A 25,157-nucleotide genomic window follows, 5' to 3' on the forward strand; every position below is an offset into this window, starting at 1 on the left:
CGCACTATTCAACACAAAGAGCATTCTCTATATTCAAAACAATGCTTGTACTCATACGATACCAATGACCCTAAAGATTAAATACATTGGCTCAGAAATATTATCACGTTCTCCATATCCTTCGTATATTTCACAATTGACTATCATCTTTTCTTGTTCCTAGATAACCATCGAGGGACGGATCATTCAATCTGGAAAATTCCAGAGAAAGAGGCACCTGCCTTAAGACGTTTTATTCCACGGGAAGGGCAATGACTGCCTCTGTCTCACTGGCAGAAGGTTGTATGTAGACTGCGCAGGCAATTCGAGAGGCCTGCCCTCATTTGTCACAAGTTGATGATTGTTCTCAAGGTAGGTATGTTTCACTTCTAGCTTTAAAATACGCATAACTCTTTTGGTTAGCTGATAAAGAGAAAGAAAAAAGTCTAAAACTTAGTTGGTAGTCTCTTGATATGTCGCGGAAAAAAAGGGACATCAATAAAGGAATTACTTTAAAAGCAAGGATCTGTTCCTTACTTTATCTCTTATACAAAAACCTTAAGATAGCACGCGAAAAAAACACACTTATTTTCTGATTTTTACTTCTATTATAGGTGTATAACTATATATTGTACTATACAATCTACAGAATCAAAATTGCATTTGAATAGAAACAAAATTCCCTACTCTCTAGATCAAGATTATAATTGAGGAGTTCTATGTAATAGGGGTCCATAAGGCAAAGGCCGTTTTAGTAAGATTGAATTTTTACATTCCTTAATAGCTTGGTATACCTGCAAAGATTCATTTCGATACCTTAAGTCTCGATGTTGCTGCAGTAAACGAACAGAGGTCGTCGTAAGACGGAAGCGAGTGGAAACTTCAGTTATGGAAAAGCGTTGGTAAGTGCCGTAATGTGGTAGGACGAGTTCACAGTGTGGTGCTTACAATCCGAAGAAACTTAAAGTTGTAAGTTATAAGAAACATAAAGGCGCCATTATTACAAGCTGCAAAAGGAGTAACAACAAAATACAGTACTGGAGTTTTGACTACGCACAGAATTTGCTGTGGGTGTATTTGTTTAATGTTCACTGTCACAATGACAACAGCAGTCTATATATTTTCTCAAAATTGAATCAAAGAAAGATACCCCTATTGTATGTCCGTTCCTATACGATTTGATTACATATAAAATGAACAGGAGCAGTGCTCAGGTACAAGTGATCATTTTCATGACTGACGTTGCCGGAAACAAAAAAAGTAAATAAATACATAAATAAGCTCATGGCAATATATTGTTCTTATATTGCAATAAAATTTGGTGTTACACTGAAACCTATATATCCTGTCAGGGTCACTATTTCAACTACTGTCACAAGAACTTTGGTTTGTGAGGCCTGAACTAGGCAAAGAAGAAAAGTGCATATCCTTGACAAGTACGTGGATGTACTGAAAGCAAGTCAAAAACACCCGTCCCCTTTTGCGGTAAAGCATAGGACCTGTTATCAAATGTTGAAACGGATTCAAAACTAACATACAACGTAAACCAACAAGAGCTCGACATCCCTTCAAGACTCAATCGTACGTACGACTTTGCTTCAAACCATCAGATGGTGTGCTAGCTGTTGATATGTATACTGGTGCGTATATTCCGATTAAGTACTTTAAGCAATCGGACTGTCGTGTTAATCTTGGAACTATATTGTTAGGAGGCCAACTACTGCACCCGAAACCAGCCAAAGATAGAGAATACGAAGTCTGTCACGTTTTCTGGCCCCAGATGCTGTTTTTTGGTACAAGGAATTGTTATGTTGAACTCGACGCGCAAACCAGACAGCACGGACGCAGACATTGCATAAGATTATTTTGTGCTGTTATTCTTACAAAATGTTTTTCTGTTTATTTTCTGCTGTTTTCCCTGTCATGGTATTTCCTTTTCTCTCTTCAGTTTCACAAAATGTGCCATACGACTACAGAGATTTATATGTGCGCGAGGATCATATAAAATTGTTCTCCTTTAGAAAGGCCTACGTACAATGTTATAATAGAAAACACTTTACTTTCTTGTTATTTGTAGAAAGAGATGGATAAACGTACATTGTTTGGTTGGGTGCACACATATATAAACATTAAATACAAAAAAACATGTTTAAAATGGTTTCACGTTATCTCTAAACATAGTTTCCCGTTATGGGCCCTTATTATATAGAACTCCCCAATTGATTGCGATACCTAGTAACTTCTTGCAAGGTATAAACTACATTATAATTGATTAACATACATAATTTGCAACCTCTACTTCAAATATTTCGATTTGATATTGAGAAACGGCAATTTCAAATATGTGTTTCCATAATGAATTTTAGGTGAAGCAATCACATGCAATCATCAATCCGCATCTAGTCGCAGTTTTACTTACATATATGTATCAGTTCTGTTTATCCAGTACTAGGCACAAATGACATATATATACATAGCACGTCCAGAAAGTAAGTTCCGTTTCAATTTATCTCCGCTGAAGCGCTGCGATCGCAGTTCCGCACATGCGCGGTAGACGCTCTGTATCAAGAAGAAGAAACGTGCGCCATTTGGAGATCGCTGTCAGTCACGTACGCTTTGTTGTGCTTGTTTACAATGTCGGTGTTGATTGAAAATCCCGCCGCTTGTGAAATCAGAGCGGTGATTCGTTTTCTGGTTCACGCGATTGATGACAAGATCCAGGAAACCCGCAGGGTTACTTTCATCTGTTCTTACATCTCACGTCTTTCCTTGGCGGTCAACATTTCAACAATGACGACGAGCTGAAAGAAACTGTTTCCAACTGGTTGAAGACACAGGCGGCAAACTTCTATGAAGAAGGTATACAAAACCTTGTGCCACGCTATGACAAATGCCTGCAAAATTTCGGCAGTTATGTGGAAAAGTAGTTTGAGAGTTGTAGAATTTTGTGCAATAAATAAATTTTCTGTATCTGTACACAATTTAATTTTATTACCAAACGGAACTTACTTTCTGGACGTGCCTCGTATATAGTTATTGGGAGCCAGTTACTCAGTAAAAATATACCTGAATACAAAAATCGAACTTCGAAATTTTTTGTCTCATTACGGTATCTGCATTCCCCTTTGAGTTGTAAATGCACAATTGAAAGAAAGGAGAAAAAGAAAAAGGAAAAGAAAAAATGACTAGCTTTTAAAACTATTAACGTGAACTTCCCATTTCTTTGAATCAACACCTAAATTTGAATGACGTTTTACAAAGAGAAACGAAAATCGCATGTAGATGTTACTTCTGTACGTGTCAACTGAGTTAAATACGATGAAAATCCTCAGATAACGTTAATTTTCATCACATATCTAAAATGTTGATATAAGGATAGTAAGCCAATAATCAAAACTTAATCTACTGTTGCTCCCTCACATAAACCCTTCCATAAATTACCTTGCTTTAAAAAAATAAAAAGAAGTTTTGGCTCAGGATAATACTGAACAACTATGCCTAGCCAATCATTACGCAATGACCACTAAAGGTCTTACAAATATTACAGATTTTATTTTTACCTGTTGATATTGAGTTTATTAGAACTGATAAACGACTTTGACCTAATAAGCTTGAACGATCATTGCTAAAGCAATCTCTTATCCAACTCAAGCTCATATATCATTAACTTAAAGAATGTCTACACGCAAAACTATCTACAACTGGGCCACGTCACCTCAAATTAACCAAAACTGTTCATCTTATTTAATGGGAGAAGCAAACCTTTCCCACTTTTTTTTTTCTTTCTTCAGATAATCCCCACTGCTTAAATCCCGATCTTCGAAGGAGCACACTATAAGGCTGGGCTAAGAAATATTAAGGAGTACAATAAGTTATACAATTAAGAAAAAGAATAAAAGAAATAAAGAAGAAACGCTTCTATTGAATTGTGATTATACTTCTTAGAATCAATCTTCTAAATAAACGTCCATCGAATTTATTTTAAGTAATCAATAAAACCAGCAATAATTGCCTTTTTTATCATTATAATAAAAGAATTTATTTTTTTCAGTGTCGATAAAAATCATGAACTAAATAGTATATCACAGATTATAAAATTGTATGCAAGCTCATCTAGTGATACATATACATACAATGCAAAATTTCAAATTACATTTTTGTTTCCTTGTTTATCTTAGTAATAAAGCTCTTTAATAGTGGCATTCCAATTTGTCCAAATTTCTTCTGCTTATACTATGATCAGGGTCTTGAATGGACCGACTACTTTTATTGTGTTAATAAACCTGAGATTACTGTATTTTCTTCTTTGCAATATCTGATGTGCTCTTTATCTTTGGTTCTGATTTTGTGCTTATCCATATCTGCGTGTGTGCTATTTTATTCACATTTAAGTTTTAAACACCGTAGTTACTTGTCAGCAAAGTGTTCTTATAATTATTGTTAATGTTTTGTCAGTGAGAATAGTTAGTCTTTTCAGTCTAAGTCAGAGGTTTAGAACTTTGGTTTAAAGTTGTACTTTTGAACAGTTTTCTGTCTTGAACTAGTTTTCGAACGTAAGTCTGTACCGAAGTCTAGGAAACAGATGGATCGAAATCCATTTCTGATCCATATGAAGTATAAGTTTCATATTTTATAGACCTTAAGGTCTACAAAATACCATTTTTCCAATGCGTTGTCATAATCATTTATTTTGCACTCGCTGAAAGTCTGTCAATTTGACTCTTGTCGAAGTCTTTAAAAAATTGGTCTATGCGATGTAATGAATAAATTAATCCATACGTTGAGTTTGATTTTGTGAGATATGCATGAGCTAATTTTTTGTTAATGTAGAAAGAACTGAACGTAGATCTCACTGCAGAAACCAACTTATTTTCTCTTCTATGCAGAATCAAATCTAAATCGTTCAGAAGAGTGATCACAAACTACAGTATCTTCTAGAAAAACTAAATAACATCAATCCCAAGGATGGCTCCAAAATATAATCTTTAAATTTTGACTTTTATAGTCGTAAAGAAACATTTCATTTTAATGTTGTATCAAACAATTACAGACAAAACAGTGGAAGTTGGTCAACTCTTAAACATTACGATATTTTTATATCTCCTACTACAAAGATAGTTTCACACGTGAAGGCCTTTCGTACGGTATTTTTTGTATGGAAAAGTGGTAATATTTAGTGAAATTTGGAGACATTATATGAAAAATTTTCACACCCATATAATTACTTAGGTTGTGTTGTATTATAATTTTAAAATTTCAGAGAAATAATTAGAAAAGAAAAACGGGAAACGTCCTCCTTTAATAGCCTTAAAACTCGCAGCTAAAAGAAAAAATATTTCATAATAAGTGCCACATTGCTTACAAACAGTTTCTGTATGATAATCACTATACTGTATACAAATGACTGACATCTGGTATAACAAACAATATAATTCTGCCATCCAGTACAGCTATAATTACAACACAGAGACATTTCTTCATGCTGCATACTAAAAGAAATTAGAACAATCAGTCTCTGCATAGTTCTGCCATCTAGTAACAACTTCAAAATATCAGGGGGTGAGACTTCACCTATCCTAGTGTTTAAGGGTTAAATAACTGAAACTACTACTTGCAGGAAAATAATGTCAACACTTCTGCGATTTTGGACTCCCTGCGTGCCTTCTATGTGCATGAGCCAGGGTTCGATTTCTAGTAAGAGCATATATTTCTGTGATAAACTATAGTATCAGTCCTAAAAGGAGAACGCCCAACTTCAACCAATTATTCTGCAATTTTCATGCAAAAGATTCTCAAGTCTGAAAATTATTGCTTCAACATAAAACTACAAGCTACAAAAGTCGCATTTATATTTCACTTATGCCATGAACTCTCCAACAGTCGAATGAGTAACGCACACTTTTGGTACGCAATCCGGATTCGATTTCCAGTTAAGCTGATAATCCAGTTATCATCCAGTTGTAGTCAAAATCAATGTTTTCCTGACAATAGTACAGGCAAAAATCAAAAGTAAACCGTAGATAACACATTATTTGTATAGAGAAGCCAGAAGCAGGTTACTTTTGTACTATGCTTGCACATAAGCTTCATACTTTAAATCCAGAATGAATGCGGAATATACAATACTTTTAACCAAATAACTTAATGACGATAGGTGTAGTAGCCATTTTGCACTTGTCTCTTAGTTCCGTACCTGACATAAAAAAGAAACTCTTAACACTCCCCGGCGCCTACGTTATTGGAGACCTACTTTATGTATATTTATTTAGAGAAAGGTTCAGTATCGCACTAGATCACTGATTGTAAAGCTACAAATAAACAACATAAAATAGCAAAAAAAAACAATATACGTATATCACAATACACGTATGTACATGAATTTCCTTAGCTGATTTTGAAATTTACTTAACCCTTTCTGACCTGAATTATGTTTTGGAAATGATTTTTTTTTTTTTTATTTCAATGGGTTATATGTTTAAATCTAAGGAAATAAGAAAATCAATTTTTTTCCTCAAAATTATATATTCCCAGGGCGCTATAACTACAACGTGTGAAACAATTTGGGATCATTTGACACGATATATGCGCTATGAAAGCCAAGGAAGCTTGTGTTTCCAAATGGAATCACATGATCAGAAAGGGTTAACATTCTCACCATATGTCAAGGTTGAAACAGGCTCAAGTTGAGTTTGAGCAACCAAATGAGAATGTGCATCGAAATCTTTGTGAAACAAAATTACTTAGCTCAAAACTATGATTATCTGATCATATTCTATTTCAGAAAGTATTTGAAACCCTAACTGTCCACAAAAGTAACACTGAAATGAAATCTTTAAGTTTTACGTCCAACGATTATGCCGCTTAGGCTAATGGGAACGGTGATGAGAGAAATGAATGAAATGGTGGAATGAAGAAAGTGGGAGTAAACGGGAGAACCCCGAGGAAATCCACGCACATGGTGTTTGTCCATCACAAAGCTCACATGGGTGAGCTGGGCTCGAACCAAAGACCCCATGCACCAGCGGTGAACGCTCTTCCACTGAGCCACCGCGGCCTAAGACAAAATAACAAATCTGAATTAGTATGTTTCTTTTGAATGAAGAAGGATATTCTTAACATCACATTACTCATGAACATTTCATGCTTCACTACCAGCCAATCGAATGGACTAAAAATATAAGAAATCTCTTGTCGTAAAGGTATTTAATTACTTGGATACAATATAGGTACGATCATACAATCCCTGGCTATACTGAAAAACGATATTACTCTGCACACTTATAAGACCATTATCTTGGCATGGAACTTAACTATTTAATTGATAATAAATTTTCCATTGCCTTCTATGAATCTATGAACCTGTCATTAAGCACAAGTCACTCGTTGTCAACCATCGCCCTTTTAAGCTCTTAAGATTTTCTTCTTCTCTTCCTTTTGTGGTTTCTGCGCTTATTTTTCAGCATCAAATGTTCATGTCTTCTTCCTTTTTGTACTTTTCCAACAGCTACTACCTTAGTCGAGGAAGAATCTTCATCCACAATATTTACCACTTTTCCAGTTGGTATCTCTTATTGGTTTGTCCTCTTGAAGAACTTCTCGGAGATCTGTAGCTAGTTGTATTTGTTCCAATATTTAAAGCAAGAAGGTCAGTAATGTTTCTTCTATATATCATAACAGCAATTAGCTTAGCTGATTTTGATCTATCTGTATGCAACTTTGGTACCTTATGAATAAATTTGAGGTTTACGTCAGAATTTATTCTTTGACATTACCGTACCACTTTTCTCTTTTTCATAAAATAGATACAATCAATTTGTTGCTTAATTTTCTGCGACATTTCCTTTAGCCTATCAACTTAATTCGAGTTCACTGCAACAGCTCTTTGTTCAGAATTTTCATGGTTTGCGATCAATTCCTCAGTATCATTCCCATTATTGATTTGATTACACAATGGAGCATTCTTCCACACTTTCGGCTGTTATTTGGAAAAATGACTAGCAACATACAGTAGGTGAACGACCAGACATGAAGAGCCCAAGCATTCGACTATGGAAGCAAAGTTTATTTGCCGCAAAATAGAGTATTATCGTCGCTTAATAAACAAAATCTGCAACGCCGTGCCGACATGTACGATTTTCAATAACATTGGCATCATTCATAAACTTTCTGATTTGTATTATTCTTCACACTTATTAGATGCTCATTAACTTTTACGATTACATATGACCCTGTGGTTATGATGTATCCAAAGAACTTTTAGCTCTTGTTTTAAAATTAATTTTCTCTTGGCTCCGTAGGTTCACAATATATTGTAGACAACTGAAAGATGTGAAAATGGATGATATAAAAGGTTCGATTTAATTGTTGCGATGACCAAGTACCAAATCGAATGAACTACAATTATAAGAAATCTGCCGTAAATATATTTAATTACTTGGGCATAATATTGCTACAATCATTCAGTTCCTGACTATACTGAAAACAATATTATTCTGCACACTTATCAAAAATCATTATTTTGACATGGAATCAAACTATTTCATTGATTACATTATCGCAATAATAAAACACATCCTTCCATTGTCTTTCATCAATTGACGTACTTCGTGTTTAGAGCACGTCATTCGTTGCTAATATCATGTCATTTTCAACATTCAACACATAAGAAGTCCACCAAACACAAAGAACTGTATTACTCACAGCAATGAATACAATTATTGTCGTTTAAACAAGTTTGCACTTGGCCTGCTAGAACTGCTCTTACTGCACTAAAAGCCAAACATGTTGTCATATCGTCTTGTTTACGTATTTCTGCACATCTTTTCTCTCCTATGAAAATGTCAACTTCACTATAAAATCAGTTTGTGTTATAATTACATATTGTAACCTTTATTATGCACGTAAAGTTCTTTCTTCTACTGTTTTCCCTAGATAAGTGAGCCTATAAGGGTCACTTGAAAAGTTCCAGCATAACTCACAAACGACAACACTAGTTTCAAGGACACCTTCCATTATGACAAATTTACACTGTTGTCTGGAACAGTAAACAATGGTAATCGTTGTTGTGTAAATGCAGTACACGCGTCTTAAAATATGACGAATTTAGAATAGCATGCGGCCATTAAATAGTTAGTGAAGAAGAGTATGAAGCCAACAGAAATACTCTGCAGCACTCTGCTCCGTCAAGTTTAACTGATGGCACGAAGATACTCAATGTTCAATGCGTAGAGAAGAGTTTTAATGTGGCCATGATAGCCTACAAGATGACCAGCGCAGCAGACAGAGTAATATTGCAGAAGCTCTAGGCATTTCAAGTAACAAGTGTTTTACATTTTGACAGAACTTTCTGCGAGATGGGTGCCACAATTGTCGAGATTTGATCCAAAAGGAATCAGAATGCAAATCTCTAAAGACAATTTCGCACATTTTAAGAAAATTCCAACTGATTTTGTGCATTGATTAATAAACACCGATGAAACATAGATACATTTCTGCTTCCAGCAATTCACCCAGTTGTCAAAACCATGAAAACATCTTACTTCTCTACATAAAAAGAAGACTAATTATGTTGAAGCTGTCGCAAAGTTCATGGTTTTAGGGTGTTCAGATGCAGTTATTCCTCCCATTATCTTCAACCTGAGAAACACCATCCTTCTCACTGACAACTATCGCCCTCATACGAGTGTCGTTGCACACACCAAAATCAATGCTTCTGCAAAATCCGTCTTTTTCATCAAATCTGGGCTCAAATTCCCCTCTTTACAAATAATAATAATTTTAAAAAATTAAAAAAATACAAGAGCTTAAAAGATCAGTGAAGGAGTATTTTATTGCATTTCAAGAATATGGTTTACTCAATGTTCTGTAGTCATTCTGAGAAATTTTCAGATGACCCTCGTATGTTTAGCCACAGTAATCACGAGTCATTTTTCATTGAATATGAAGCGCCTTAAAACGAAAATAAAAATAGAATACCTTAACTACATACTACGAATACATAACTTCCATCGCCTGCTATAACTTCATGTAGAAAAAATGAATCGTCTTTTTTTTCCCCCCTCAATAAGAAACGTTATTTTTCTTCCACTCGGGTCAGCAACTTTCGATTGGCTTCACAAAGCTTTCTGTTCTTTCCTATCCTGAGACTTTCCACTTCCATAAATATTTTCTTCCCTGTATTTAGTATCATTATTTGATCATTATATTTCAAACGCGGCTTCCCTCTCGTTACTTTTCTTTCTGCCATTCTCTCAATAGCTAGTAGCGTGACACCTCCATGTCTCGTAATGTGCTTCTTTTCAAAATACTTTTCAGTACATTTCTTTTTTACCTATTTTCAATATCCTTTGATTTGATACATTATTCCAATGGTTCCCAATCTCTTTTGACTAACGACACATTTTGCTGATTGTCCACAACATCGCAACACACTTGTTTGATTTTATTACTAATATATATTGTAATAGCGTACGGCTATAAGTTTCTATAAAACAGTGACTATGTAGTACTGAGCAATGATGATGCCGCTGGAGACGCTGACTGGTATAGTCTATCTCAAAATTATATTTGTTAAATATTAATGATTAATGATTTTTAAATTCTAAAATTCTGCAATACACTAGTCGGGAACCAATGCCTTATTCATCCACTAATTTTCAATAACCTTCTGTAGCACCACGTTCTTCGATTTGTTTGGTTTCTTAGAATCAATAGCTTGCAGTCATACAGCGCCACACTTCATACAAATGTTTTCATCATTCTTTTTTCTAGTTCTATGTTGATGTTTCCAGTTAATTTTGATTTTTCTTCAAATGCCTTTTTCGCTTGAGCTATTCTGTATTTTACATTTTATTTACGTTTCTTATGGTTCCTAAATAACTTTTGCTTTGCTCTTGTTGACCTTCATGTTGAATCTGCTGCACTTCATTTAGATCTGTTTCTATTTTACACTGTCTGACAAGTGCGTGGTGTTTATTTTTTGTCCATGAACGGTCGGTTATTCGGAGGCTATGGGTGTCCTTGATTTCTGCTTCTTCATTGTAATATTGGTGATGACAGTAGGCGTCCTTGCCTGACACTTGCTGGTCAGGTAGCCTGAATTGTCGCTTTTCCTCTCTTCGTACCTGGATTCCTTCAAATTCTAGAGCTTTTTGTTTCATTCCAAATTATCAAACGTTTCCTCTACGATAATAAATGCTACGTTAGTTACTTTCCCACTCTTCCTCTTAATCTATAGCTTTCCACGTTGTGCTATTCTTTCTGACAACTAGCTTGTACTCTTATAGTACTTATTCTATCTTGGCTTCCAGTGTCCTATAGACTAATTTTATTTTTAAATACCTAATTCGCTATTATTAAAGACTGATCCACGAGCCAGTCCAGTTACATATTTTTCCTCTGAATTTCAATGTGAATGCTATTCTACTGTTTTCACATAAAGTTACCCAATTTTCTATTCAATATTACTCAACAATATTTCCAATTATCCAGCTGTTTATATTCTTTTGAAATGTTCCGATGAAGCAACGAGGCTAAAATTTTCTACTTTTAAAACTGAACCTAACAAAGTGAAGTTTCAAGTATAAAAAAGTTCCTAAAAGCAATTTTTCAATACCTAATTGTTGTCACAGAAAGAAACAAACTACTCACCTGAATCACGCTGTTTCCAATGCTGTAGCTCGTACTGCCTCTTGTGCTAATCTACAATAAATATACAAAATAATAAATTAAAAAAATACCCGTAACATAATAAATTAAAGAAATAACTCATTACAATAAAGCCCATTAACTTAATTTCCTTTCTGCAGAACCTGCAATTTTCCAACAGACACGAATTATTTATCATCCTTAAGTTTATCTCTAGTCTACCGTCAAGCTTGGCTACTATATTGCAACTTTATTTCCGTGCTTTGAAGCTAAATCTGTCTATATTTCCTTGCGAAGAAAACTAAACAATCACCTGTATATGTGATTAGCGACCGACTTTTCGAAGAAAGAAAAAAAAAAGTCTTGATCGTAAAGAATTCTTGATTATCCCACAATCTAATTCGAGGACCTACTTGCCGATCTACTTCGGAACGATCCATAACATTCCGAGAAACTTAACTTCTTAAACTTCTTGAAGAAACTAATCAATACGAAATCAACATGTAACATGTAACATAACATGTAATATGTAACATGTGTTACGGATCAAATTTGGAAAAAGAAAATTCAGAAAAAAAAAATCCTGATTTCCGTAAAAATTTCCCGCTTCAAGGACATGACAGAGAAATATGAATGATAAGGTTTGAAAGGTTGTTCTATTCTGAAGAGAATGTGGTACGAACAATGATCCTAGGATAAATAGGGATGATGCTGTACTTGAATAACTGGAAGTCTATAACTTACAAACAAACAAAAGTGATAATTTAAAAGCGTTAAACTTACGTTTTCCAATATATCCGTCAGAGCGTACTTCTACATTTCTGTTATACTGTAGCTGTGCAATTATTTAGCAAAATTCTTCCGAATACCATTTTATAGAAATGATCAGTAGCGGATATAGAAAAATATTTTCGGAGGAGTTTGTCTGATTAATGTTTGTTTCTCCTAACGATCTTTTTTTTAGGAGCTTGAAGTTTATATGAGTATAGGCATAACTAATACTTCGTTTCTTTTGTATATTTAGCAACAATCTTCAGAATACAACCTTGAACACCATTTTATATTAATAATCAGTGGTGAATTTAGAAAAGTACTTTGGAAGCGTTTTTTATGAATGTTTAGTTTTAATAAAAATTTCTAATTTTTATTTGAGGAGAGCTTGAAGTTTATGAGTAAAAGCATAACTAATTTTCCGTTTGTTTAGAAATTATGCAATTTCGGAGAACAGACTTCAGTCAAAAAGACACCCTCCCATCTAACCCCATCGCAAATCCATCACTGCTGGTAATTAGTAATAACAACACTTTAAAAACTATAAGAGAGGAAGTTGGCCAGGACTCATAGTACGATTTCCAGATAGAAGCGCAAAAGCTAACCACTCATTCATGTTTGTTGTGCAGTTCTACTTGACTTAAAATGTATTCCGTAGTTTTTTTTAAAGAGAATTCCGTAATGTTATATTGAATTCATCTTATTAAAAATTCGGAAACCTTCAGGACTAGTTAAATCATGATGGTGGCTATATGTCCTATAGCCTTGGAAAACACAGGCTTAGATGAAAAGAAAATTCGTCACCTTCCCGCCTCTAAATAAACGTAACAGCCAATGCGTCACAGAATTCGTGACTTCACCGATTTTGCAGGTCCGAGGATTCTTTTATAAAAACCCAACCCATCTGGAACATTTTTTTTTTTTTTTAGTTTTTTTTTCGGATTTCATCGGGTTTAATTGGAAATTTTCCAAATATTCCAATGTCTTTGGGGTAAAAGTGTCAAAAAGTGTTTTATATTTCAAGTTTGTCAAGTGTCACAATTTGCAACAATTTTCTATTCACTGCTGTTTTGAAAAAAATGCCACCATTTTGAAATTTTACATTGGATCGCCGAGAAAATCTATACAGCAAATTTAGAATGTCTCGTGCTTATACCTTCAAAATGTCAACTTAAAAGTCTGAAAACTGCACCTTGTAGCGTGGATACCCGCTATTAAAAAAAAAAAAAAAAAAAAAAAAAAAATCATTTTGAAGAGTTAAAAATCGAGGGTGTAATGTAAAAATGTGGCATATGTGCCTAACACTACTCAGTGAAAAATTGGCTATCTAGTATTCACTGTGGAGGTGGTTCAAATAATCCCCAGACGAATGCACATGCCTGTATGTCCCATCAGATCTAAAGTAACATCTGGGCTGTTTACACAATATTTTCGTTTTGGCACTTAGCACGGATTTTATATTCAGTCTAGAAATATAGATCGAGTCATCTAAGGAGCCTCCTCAGTGACGTTAGCCAAATATGAATACCAAATAGGGCTCATATTAATTTAAAAGAAAGAAATTATTCATGTTTTAGAAAATAAAAGTTTCAAAATGTCTTATATGAAATAAGTATCATCCAGCGTTTTTTTTTTTTAATTATTGTTGAAGTTCACTTCCGATATTTTGTGCGCTCAATTACGGGAATTTCCCGAGTACTTTCAGATTGATATGAAATAAGATTAGAAACAGACTTGGGGTGAGAAAAATGTGAAATTGGTTAAGGTATGTAGATTTTTAAGGTCAGGAAGTAAGGGAGGTACAAAGTGGTGATTCTCTCACATCGTGTAACATTTGACCTTAGTGACTATAGACTATAAAATCATTTCAAACTAAATTAGAAGATAGCTTTCACGTTTTAGTTTTTTAATGTTTTGTGATTTTTTAAATCTTCAATGACATTTGTGTGGACTGGAAGATCTAGCCATATTTCATACTAATTTCTACATTCTAGGTCACTATGTTCTCAAATTTTATTATTGCTATTTATTGTACAGTATTTTCTAAAATATAAAATTGCATATTTTACTTCAAATAGGCTATAAGCATAATCCATACATTAATTTGTTTCATAATTATCTCAAGCTGAAGTAAGTTTTATTTATTTATTTATTCACTATTATGAAAATTTTTGGGGAAACATGCAATGTTTTGTACATGGAACTGCCTTCAGGTGATATGCATGTCGAAAAAGTATTAAACTTCTGTTGGAAATTTCGCACGAAAACATGCGTTGTACAGAGCCTGTACATTCATTCATTCATTCATTCATTTATTTCGTCTTTTTAGTCATACATATTGCACGATTACGTGCGTATGAATAAGACTCGTCAAGGGTACAAATATATAAAACACGTAGTAATGACAAATACATACCTATTGAAATAAACTACTATGCTACATCTACGATATAAAAGCATTACATAACAATATATTTCAAAAACTATCAATAGACAATTGAATTAAACTACTATGCTACCCAAAACTATCAATAGACAAATTAACTTACATATCTAAAAATTCGTTTACAGAATAAAAACAGTGCTGCAACAGATAAGTTTTCATTAACCTCTTGAACTCTCCTTTTCGAATATAGTCTGTCCTTAGAATATTCTGAGGTAGTTTATTGTACAATATAGAACCCATAAACATTGGATTCCTTTCATATAACTTAGTGAAGTGCTGTTTGCTGGAGATTTTATCCTTGCGCCTGGTATCATATTTATGTGTTGATGGTGTGTTAAATAAGTCAATGTTGTTTTTGACGAAGAGCACCAGTCGAAACATGTAAAGAGAGGGTAACGGCAAAATTTTAAATTCCTTAAATATTGGCCTACATGGGTCGTTTATTTTGGCCCCTGCTATAGTTCTTAAAAGCCTTTTTTGAATTACAAACAACATATTACTTTTTCGAGAATTTCCCCAGAAGATTATGCCATATGTAAGTAAAGACTGAAAGAGCCCGAAATATAAGTTACGAATCGTGTCAAATTGTAAAACATGTTTAATTGATTTTAATGCATAGAGCATTTTATTGGGTTTTTGGACCAGTGAAAATATGTGAGTTTCCCAGGAGAGGTTGTGATTTAGCCAGAGTCCCAAAAATTTGGTTGACTTTGAGTACATGATTTTATGATTATTTAGCATTATATCAATTTCTACGCACTGCTTATTTTGAATGTGATGGAAATTTTGAGCTGTAGATTTGTATGTGTTTAATTTTAGTTTGTTTTGGGCAAACCAGTTTTCTAAACTACGAGTTGTCTCGTCAATTTTATCGCAGACAATATCATAGTTTGTACCTGTTATTGTTAGGCTTGTGTCATCTGCGTACATAGTTGTATTTGCTAATGATACGTCATGTGGCAAATCATTTACGTATAACAGAAATAATATGGGTCCTAGTATCGAACCCTGAGGGACGCCGGTAGAGATGCTTCTAAATTGAGATTTATAAGTTGCTGATTCAGCTGTGTCTGACGAAAAAGATATTTCAACAGCTTGGGTGCGATTTTGCAAATATGATTTAATCCATGAGTTAACGACTCCTCTTAGACCGTAACTGTTAAGTTTTTGGATAAGAATGTTATGAGGGCCAGAATCAAAAGCTTTGGATAAATCTAGAAACAATCCTACGCATTTTTTGCCTTTGTCGAGGGCCTCCGTAACCTCATTGATATAATTATAGATAGCAATTTCAGTTGATTTGCATTTTTGAAACCCGAACTGTGAAGGTGAAATTACATTATGCTTAGATAGGAATGGTATAATTTGGTTGAGAAAGGCTTTCTCTATGATTTTTGAAAAAGAAGACAACAAGGAAATTGGTCTGTAATTTTCGATTTTTGTATTGTCCCCCTTCTTATATAGCGGTTTAACTTTGGCATATTTTAATTTCTCAGGAAAGGTACCTGTCTGAAAGGACATATTGATGAGGTAGGACAATGGTTCCGAGATGTGAATGCTGCATTCTTAAATGATGGCAATTGGTATTTCATCCAGACCAGAAGACCACTTTGACTTCAATGACATTATGATGTTATGTACCTCTCTTGCTGAGGTGGGGCGTAAAAACATGGTACCGATAGTTGTGTTTATCTTGCAAATGTTTGGGTGCGATTTATCATTAGGACCGTGCTGGTTATGTAAACCTGTGTAATAATTATTGAAGGCGTTTACAATATGGTCTGGGTATGTAACTTTGCTCCCATTAACATCCAACTCAGTAATTTCATTTTTCGTTTTGATGCTATGTTTTAACTCTATATGTTTACTACCTTCCACATAGCTGCCTGTTTGTTTTTACAATTGTCTATATAATTTGAGTAATGTGATTTCTTGGCAAATTTAAGCAACTTTTTATAAACGGTTTTGTAGCGTTGATAATATTCCTGCATTTCTGGAGATAAATTCCCTTTTTTATACGCCATATTAAGAGACCTTAGTGTTTTGCTTGATGTTTTAATACCGGTGGTTACCCATGTTTTTTTTATTACATGTCGATGTAGGAACAGAGTACATTTTTGGGGGGCACGCTTCGTTGAAGTAATTTGCAAAGATATTGTGAAAGCTATCCCACGCTTGATTCATGTTATTAGCCGTATATACCTGCTCCCAAGTTTCGTTGAATAAACGACAGTTCAGATGTTGTATGCTCGAGTCATTAAAGTTTCTTTTAGTTAATAATCTAGTACCGCGTTTATGAACTGTACCGTTAGTAATCTCGTTACCTTTTAACATTACTGTAAAAATCTGCGCCTCATGGTCTGAGAACCCACTGTTTAGTACTTGAACATTACAGGCAAGACGATCGGTATTGTGTAAAATTTGATCTATTGCACTGTTTTTGTTTTTAGATAACCTGGTTGGCACTCTGACTGCTGCAGTTAAGTTATATGCTTGCAATAGAATCTCGACCTGGCCATTTATTTTGGGTTCTAAAAAGTCAATATTAAAATGAGAACATGCAATGTACATGTAGTCACTCACATGCAAGTAAATGAAGGGAATATGTGCATGTAAAGTACCTTGAATGGATTGTTGATAACATTCGCATGCAGTGTCCACCGCTGTACAAGTGAACAGGAACATGCAATGATCATGATTGCCAATAAATGGATTAAACAAATACGTGGGTGAACAAGGTGGATTGGAGCTAAACATTCACGTTATAGGCACAGGAGACATGCAATATTTAGGCACAAGTCTCCAATTCAACATTCGCTATGCAAGGTTCTAACACATGTATAATACATTGGATTACAACTGAATACAATGCCTGTATTATCTACGTGTACATGTGGTGTATGCAGATAAACTGAAAATGCAATGATCATTATTGCCAACAAATAGGTTAAACAGGTGCACGCAATTAACAAGGTTGATTGGAGTGAATCATTAATGTTACAGGTGTAGGAAACATGTAATATTCAGGCACCAAGTCTCCAGTATGTCATGCACATATGCAAGGTCCTGACACATGTATAATATATTGGAATAAAATTGGACACATTGCCTATAACATGCAAAGTGTGAACTCACCTACATGCAGTATACAGGCAACGTACAGATGAATGGGAACATGCAATGATCATGACTGCCAAAAAATGGATTAAACAGATATGTGTGGTGAGTAAATAGTTTAAACAGGTAAATGCGATGGACAAGGTTGATAAAACATTCATATTACAGGTGTAGGAAACATGCAATATCCAGACATCAAGTCTCCACTTAGACATGCACATATGCAATATGCTGACACACAGTGGCGTATTTACGATTTTGTTTCGGGAGGGGCTTTGCTAATTTTCGGGGGGGGGCTTTGCCTGAAAATGTGAAAATTCTGCAAGATATTTTATATACTTTACTATAGTAAGATTTCGGGGGGGGGGGGCTTAAGCCCGGAAGCCCCCCCCTAAATACGCCACTGCTGACCAGAGATGTTCACCCTCGCGAGGGTGGCCCTCTCGAGGGCATCCTCACCCTCAAGTTCCCTCGCCCACAGTGACGCGAGGGCGAGGGAGCGCGAGGGCGAGGACAAGTTTGGGCCGCGAGGGCGAGGGTGCGCGAGGGCGAGGACAAGCTTCGATGGCGAGGGTGAGGATGCGCGAGGGCGAGGAGAAGTTTTGGCCGCGACGGCGAGGGTGCGCGAGGGCGAGGACAAGCTTTGATGGCGAGGGTGAGGGTGCGCGAGGGCGAGGAAAAGCTTCGATGGCGAGGGTGAGGGTGCGCGAGGGCGAGGAGAAGTTTTGGCCGCGAGGGCGAGGGTGCGCGAGGGCGAGGACAAGCTTCGATGGCGAGGGTGAGGGTGCGCGAGGGCGAGGAAAAGCTTCGACGAAGAGGGTGAGGGTGCGCGAGAGCGAGGACAAGTTTCGGCAGCGAGGGCGAGGGTGCGCGAGGGCGAGGACAAGCTTCGATGGCGGGGGTGAGGGTGCGCGAGGGCGAGGAAAAGCTTCGACGAAGAGAGCGAGGGTGAACGAGGGTGAGGGCCAAGTGTTACTGCGGGAGCGAGGGTGCACGATGGCTAGAGACAACTTCCTTCAGGAGAACGAAGGCACGCGAGGGAGGAGGACAAGCTTCCTTAAAGCAACTGTTTTGAAGTTTGCTGTTTGACCTCTTTTGGAGAGAGGCAAAATTTAAAATATCATCTGCCATGTTCCCTAGATGAAAAGTTAGTGTCATAGCAAGGTTATACATTAATCGTATTTTTCCTTTCAATTAATTGCAGTAGACAGTTTCTCGTGTGTACGTACATAATTATTAAAAATAATAATGCAAATAAGAATAATATTTGATTTTTCCCATGAAAGTTTCCGGGTAGAAATAGCGCTACATTAAGAAGTAAGTGTGCCTCATTGTTGCCCTCCCTGTGCTGGAGACGTTTTAGATAAGAAATGTCTACTACACTGTCATGTTTAAAGAGTGTTGGTAGACAGACAGACAGACAGTCACTCACGTCATTCAGCAGTGAATGACAAGAGCGCTGATATATGAACAAACACAATCAATGAGAGAACCATCAGAATGCAGTAGATCATATGGAAAAAAACTTGATGGAATGACTTTGGTTCATAGATTGCCATTTTGCTCTGGACTCTCTCGGACTCGGGCTCATTTTTTTCAACTGGGCTCTCGCTCATTTATTCCTTTGGGAATCGTGCTCGGGTTCACTTCCCTCAGTTGGACTCGCGCTGACTTATTTCATTGGCGCTCGGGGTAGCGCTTAATTATTGAACCCGAAAACGGTTGAGCGCGAATGCCGAGCTAGCGAGCGTTGGGCTCGTGAGTTTCGATGCCCATGAAATGGGCTGATTAATAGCATACATCCTCCTCCAATGTCCACCACTGATGAAGTTGTTACAATTAATCGGAATTTTTAACTTTTCATAGTTTTGCATTATTACTTTTCAACCACAGAGCAAAATAATTCAGTCACTCTACTCCTGTTTTAATGATGTATGGCAGCGTGTAACAAATTGTTGCGAGGTCCTGGGCAAGAAAAGTTTGTGATCGCCCTTTCAGTTTTTAATTGCTAATTATAATAAAATTTCTGAAAACCAATTAATCTACACATTTAATTATTTGTGCTAAAGAAAATAAAGGTTTGTTCTCTTACTTTCCCGTTCCACCATTTCTTTCATCATCATTCACTTGCAATTTCATCCCTCTCCTTTAGCAGTTACATAACTCTGGGGCGCTAAACTAAAGAGTTCATCTTTTCTTTCATTACTACAATCTTAAAGTTTGCACGTATTAAATGAAATGAAATTTTGAGTTTTACGTCCCACGGTTATGCCGGTTAGGCTAAATGAGACGGTGATAATGAGTAATGAATGAAATGGTGGAATGAAGAAAGTGGGAGGAAACGGGAGAACCCCGAGAAAACCCACGCACACGGTGTTTGTCCACCACAAAGTTCACTTGGCGGGAGCGGGGTTTGAACCCGAGACTCCTAGCACCAGAGGTGAACGCTCTACCACTGAGCCACCGCGGCCCCCTGCACGTATTAAAGTTTGCACGACATTATTAATTGTTGAATTGGTGGATTTATAAAAGTCAGTGCTAAATCATTTTAGGCTCGATAATCTTTCCAAGGCCCCTGGAGGCGCTAAGCTCTGAGCGTGCCATTTAGGGAGGGACGGTGGCTCAGTGATTAAGAAAATTACCTTTGTTCGAAGGGTCGCATGTTCGATTCCTGTCCAAGTAAGTTCGTGGTGGAGGACACCGTGTTCGTGGGTTTTCTGTGAATTCTCCAGTTTCCTACCACATTCTCATTCAACTATTTCTTTCATCATTCACTTCTGTCTCCTTTAGCATTTAGCTTGCATAATCGTGGGATCTTAAACTAAAGATTTCATTTTTCATTTGCCTTTACGTATTTGTAGTGTAAGGAATCCTTGAGACAACGTTTGAAAGATATCATTTCATAATTGTGGGAATTACTGAAAATAAACTTTCCAACAATGATAGCTGCCAAAAATGAACCAAGACGAAAGTGATAAAGTGCACAAATTGGCCCCTAGGGTAGTTTCTTAAGACAAAGTTTCATATTTATGGCAATTATTGAAAAAAATTTAAAAATTTAACATTGTTAAGGTAGGACAAATGTATCTCTATTAGTGGTTAATATTAACAATATTTGAGCATCGAAATTAACCTTACAAGCACATTGACACATTTCAGTTTATATTTTAAAATACCAATTAACTTAGATTCACATTCAAATCAATGAAGTCATTCATGTTGTAGGTTAGAGTGGGTATATATTTCCGAATGATAATTCAACAATAGTGTTCTGAAGTATTTTATTTGTTTGCTTACGGAGTTTCAAAATTAAGCACTTTAGATCTTTCCCTTTGAATTTGTTCAAATTCCTCAGTTACGCTACATACATCAGGGATGGCCAACGTGTTGACTGTCAAATTCTGACAGATATTCCGCGGCAGTCACTCTACCGCCACTCATCAAACCTTGATTTCACCCTCCCCTCATGAGAGCCGCCCTTGTGTGGCTGAATACTTATGCTTGCATCGTAGTTCAAGGAACATTTTGAAGTAAAGGCATTGCATACTGTTGATAAATGATGTAAACGTCACTATCGACCGAGATCTCCATTGTAACAGTTGTTCCATTTTAGGTGTTCCACAGTAAGTTATACGATGATATGTTTAGTTTCCTTTCTTTAGGATGTATGTTAAGCAAGGACGGATCCAGGATGGACTTCTGGTGGGGGTGGTGGGTTGTAATACTGCTACAGAGCTACTTTTAAGAGCTCCAAACTCTGGGATGCGTTTTATTTGTATATATAAAATAAAGAAGTTTCCTCTTCTGGGGGGGGGGGAGCGATCGACCCGATCGTCCTCCCTGGGATCCGCCACTGACGATAAGGAAATAATTCAACAAATAGGTTGAATAATTGATGCTCTGATCCTCACGAAGGAGGCCCTCTCGAGGCCTCCTCACCCTCAACTACCCTCGCCCTCAATGATATGAGGGCGAGGGTGCGCGAGGGCGAGGAAAAGTTTTGAGCACGAAGGCGAGGGCGAGCGAGGATAATGGACAACTCCTATCACGAAGGCGAGGGTGCGCGAGGGCGAGGACAAGATTCGATGGCGAGGGTGAGGGTGCGCGAGGGCGAGGAAAAGCTTCGACGAAAAGGGCGAGGGTGTGCGAGGGCGAGGAAAAGCTTCGACAGCGAGGGTGAGGGTGCGCGAGGGCGAGGACAAGCTTCGATGGCGAGGGTGAGGGTGCGCGAGGGCGAGGACAAGTTTCGGCAGCGAGGGCGAGGGTGCGCGAGGACGAGGACAAGCTTCGATGGCGAGGGTGAGGGTGCGCGAGGGCGAGGACAAGTTTTGGCCGCGAGGGCGAGGGCGCGCGAGGGTGAGGACAAGCTTCGACGGCGAGGGCGAGGGTGCGCGAGGGTGAGGACAAGTTTCGACAGCGAGGGTGAGGGCGCGCGAGGGCGATGGACAATTAAATTCGCGAGGGCGAGGGTGAACGAGGGCGAGGGCCAACTGCTACTGCGAGGGCGAGGGTGAGTGAGGTCGAAGTAAAATGAACATCTATGCTGCTGACACATATATGCAGAGGCGTGCGCGCACCCTTGGATTAAGGATCAAATAGTAGTATTACTCCTTAAAGTACGCAGCCTACATTCTAGTAATCGCATTTGAATTTTACACGTTTTATTTCTATATTTTTATTTGAAGTACAGTATCACGCATGACCCACTTTTCGTTACTAATAAGTACTCGATGGGAATTGGGTACATCAGGGACGGACGCAGGAATTTCTTTCGGGAGGGGTCCAAACACAATTTCAGGCTAAATTATATTAAAAATTGTAAAACTGCTCCTAAAATTAGACGAAATTCACAAAAAAAAGTCCGGATCTGGGGGGTCCGGACCCTCAGGATCCACCCCCTACGTACGTCCCTGAGGTGCATTGCGCTGCCGCGAAACGACAAACGAACTGTTAGTAATTATTGCTTGTTGGCTTCCTGCAAAGTGTGAGGTATCAACTTGTACGCCTTTCCTATGTGGTGCAGGTAAAGACAAAATATTGTTGTGAGCAGAGGTGCCGATCTCCCCCCCTCCCCCCAAGAGCTTGGACGCAATTCCCCCAAATATACCAATACTCCCTCGTCAAAAGAAGTAGAGAAAACTGAATTTGGCACTGACAAATTCAAGATAATTTGTTTAAACTTTATTTAATTTGAGAACTTTTTGTCTTCATAATAAACGAAGACTTTTAACTACCTATCTGCATTCATGTGATCTATACAATACATACCAAATTCATGAACAGGCAAACTGCATGTTACATGTGGCTTCCATGCACATGTTACCTACATGTCTCTTCTGCCGTATATATACATGGAACGTACATGTCTTATGCGTATTCAACACCTGTGACATGCAAATTTTATGTATACTTAATGCGATGTACTTTACATGTATATTCCACTAACACGCCCATTAATTCGCTTGTATTTCACATGTATTTAACATGTCAATTACATTTTTATCAAATGAAAAGCAGCTGTCGTCAGATCCTCATGAGGTAACGTATACGTCAACTACATGGAATATGCCGGTTACGTAGATGTCTTCCCACTCTCTACATGTTGTTTACACGCATTTTTCACGTTGCACGGTTGCAACCCTATCAACATAAAAATTGCCTGTTTCCGTGAAATGAACATGCAATGATCTTGAAAAAAAAATGATACCTGTCTCATGCGTTTAAAAGTGTTCCATTTTCAGGCGCCTGTAGAAATATATCTGTTTATGCATGTTTCACAGGCGCCTGTAAGCCACCTGTATTTTCTGTCTGGGCAGTGCATTCAGAACTTCTCAAAGGTTTTAGAAAAGACTATTATGTTGAACGTTGTTGTATACCTTAACGCGAAAGTGTCTAATTCGCCCAAGGGAAGTCCAAAATCTGGTAAAAATCACTATCCATGTCATCACCTTAATTCTACTAATAATATACTAATAAAACTCGAAAACCCAGGTGGGTTTTAAAGTGAAATTTTCAAGTGGGTCCAACCCGAAAAAAAAAAAAACAGTGGTTTTTCGGGCTGGGCCAACTTGGGCAAACCCTGTCCGAAGCACCTGAAGGGTGGTAACAGATTATTAAGTGTATGATCAATGAATAGGAAATTCGGGAAAGTATTGAATGTTCGTGAAGTAATGTTAATATGTTAAGAATTAAAATTGTTTGAAATATCTTTTCGAAATTCATGGTTTATTTTCGAGGTTTTATATTATTATCTGCATTAACCACTAGTTACATGAGTTTTTGTGTTGCAGAGAAGGGAAATCAAGTCTACTTTATCAATTTAAAGCAGAATTTTGAAAAAAAGCCCAAAATTTTCCAAGCAAAAATGCGAAGCAGAAAACTTTTGTAAAAAAAAAAAAAAAAAAGTTTTTTCCGGGGCCCTTGCATCTCTAGTTGTTAGATTCAAGCTCGAGACTGAACTTCAGCATAGGATGCTGATTATCGAACTGTTCAAATATTTGTAAAAGAATATTTTCATCACGTACAAGCAGTAAAATGTCATCGGCATAACGATATCTAATATACTTAAAATGCATCCTGCTGTAAAACAGACGTTTCTATGAGACTTAGAATAATGCTGGACAGTATCAGAGATAACATCTTTCCCATGACTAAACCATCATTAGGGACACGAATTTCTCGCACTAAGAATTTGAAAATTTCGCGTTTCGTTTTTATATTTCGCGTTTTGTCGCATTTTCAAAATCAAGTTTCGCATTTTGTAGCTCTTGTGGAAAAGATACCCCCTGACATTTTTACAGCTGTTCCTTCTACTCAACAGAAATATACCATTAATTACCTAAAAACAAAATACACTGAATATTTCATTTAACATTATAAATTTCAGTTATAAAAAATTATACTTTTTCAATGAAACTGAAGGAAAACCAGTAACGAAACTTACTATGTGTAGGAAAGTTTTGCTGTCATCTGAAACACATAGGTACAAGTTACATTTAAGCATTAAACATAAGCATGTTATGTGTTTCCACATTTCCCTCCTTCATTGTTGTACGTTTGTCACTTATCACCAGTCCATACTTGGAAAGAAAACCTCTTACAATTGGCATTGCTTGTTAGAAGCCACACATATGTAAATGCATTTACAACAAGCTTCAAACAATCATCACTTTGGAACTTTTGTCCATTCAAAACACTA

At 36.8% G+C, this 25,157-nt stretch overlaps 1 protein-coding gene across 3 annotated transcripts in view; it reads right to left on the reverse strand.

Annotated features, from left to right (window-relative positions):
* LOC145668420 (uncharacterized) overlaps nucleotides 1–25,157 on the reverse strand; it is a 181,847-nt gene that overhangs the window by 112,289 nt on the left and 44,401 nt on the right. For all 3 annotated transcript variants that reach the window (XM_081736232.1, XM_081736233.1, XM_081736234.1), the window contains exon 3: nucleotides 11,629–11,679. In XM_081736232.1, coding sequence (XP_081592358.1) covers nucleotides 11,629–11,679 — 51 coding nt within the window. The remainder of the gene's footprint in view (nucleotides 1–11,628; nucleotides 11,680–25,157) is intronic.

This window comes from Thermobia domestica, chromosome 13 (assembly GCF_964235325.1).
Source record: "Thermobia domestica chromosome 13, izTheDome1.hap1.1, whole genome shotgun sequence".
Lineage (NCBI taxonomy): Eukaryota > Metazoa > Arthropoda > Insecta > Zygentoma > Lepismatidae > Thermobia > Thermobia domestica.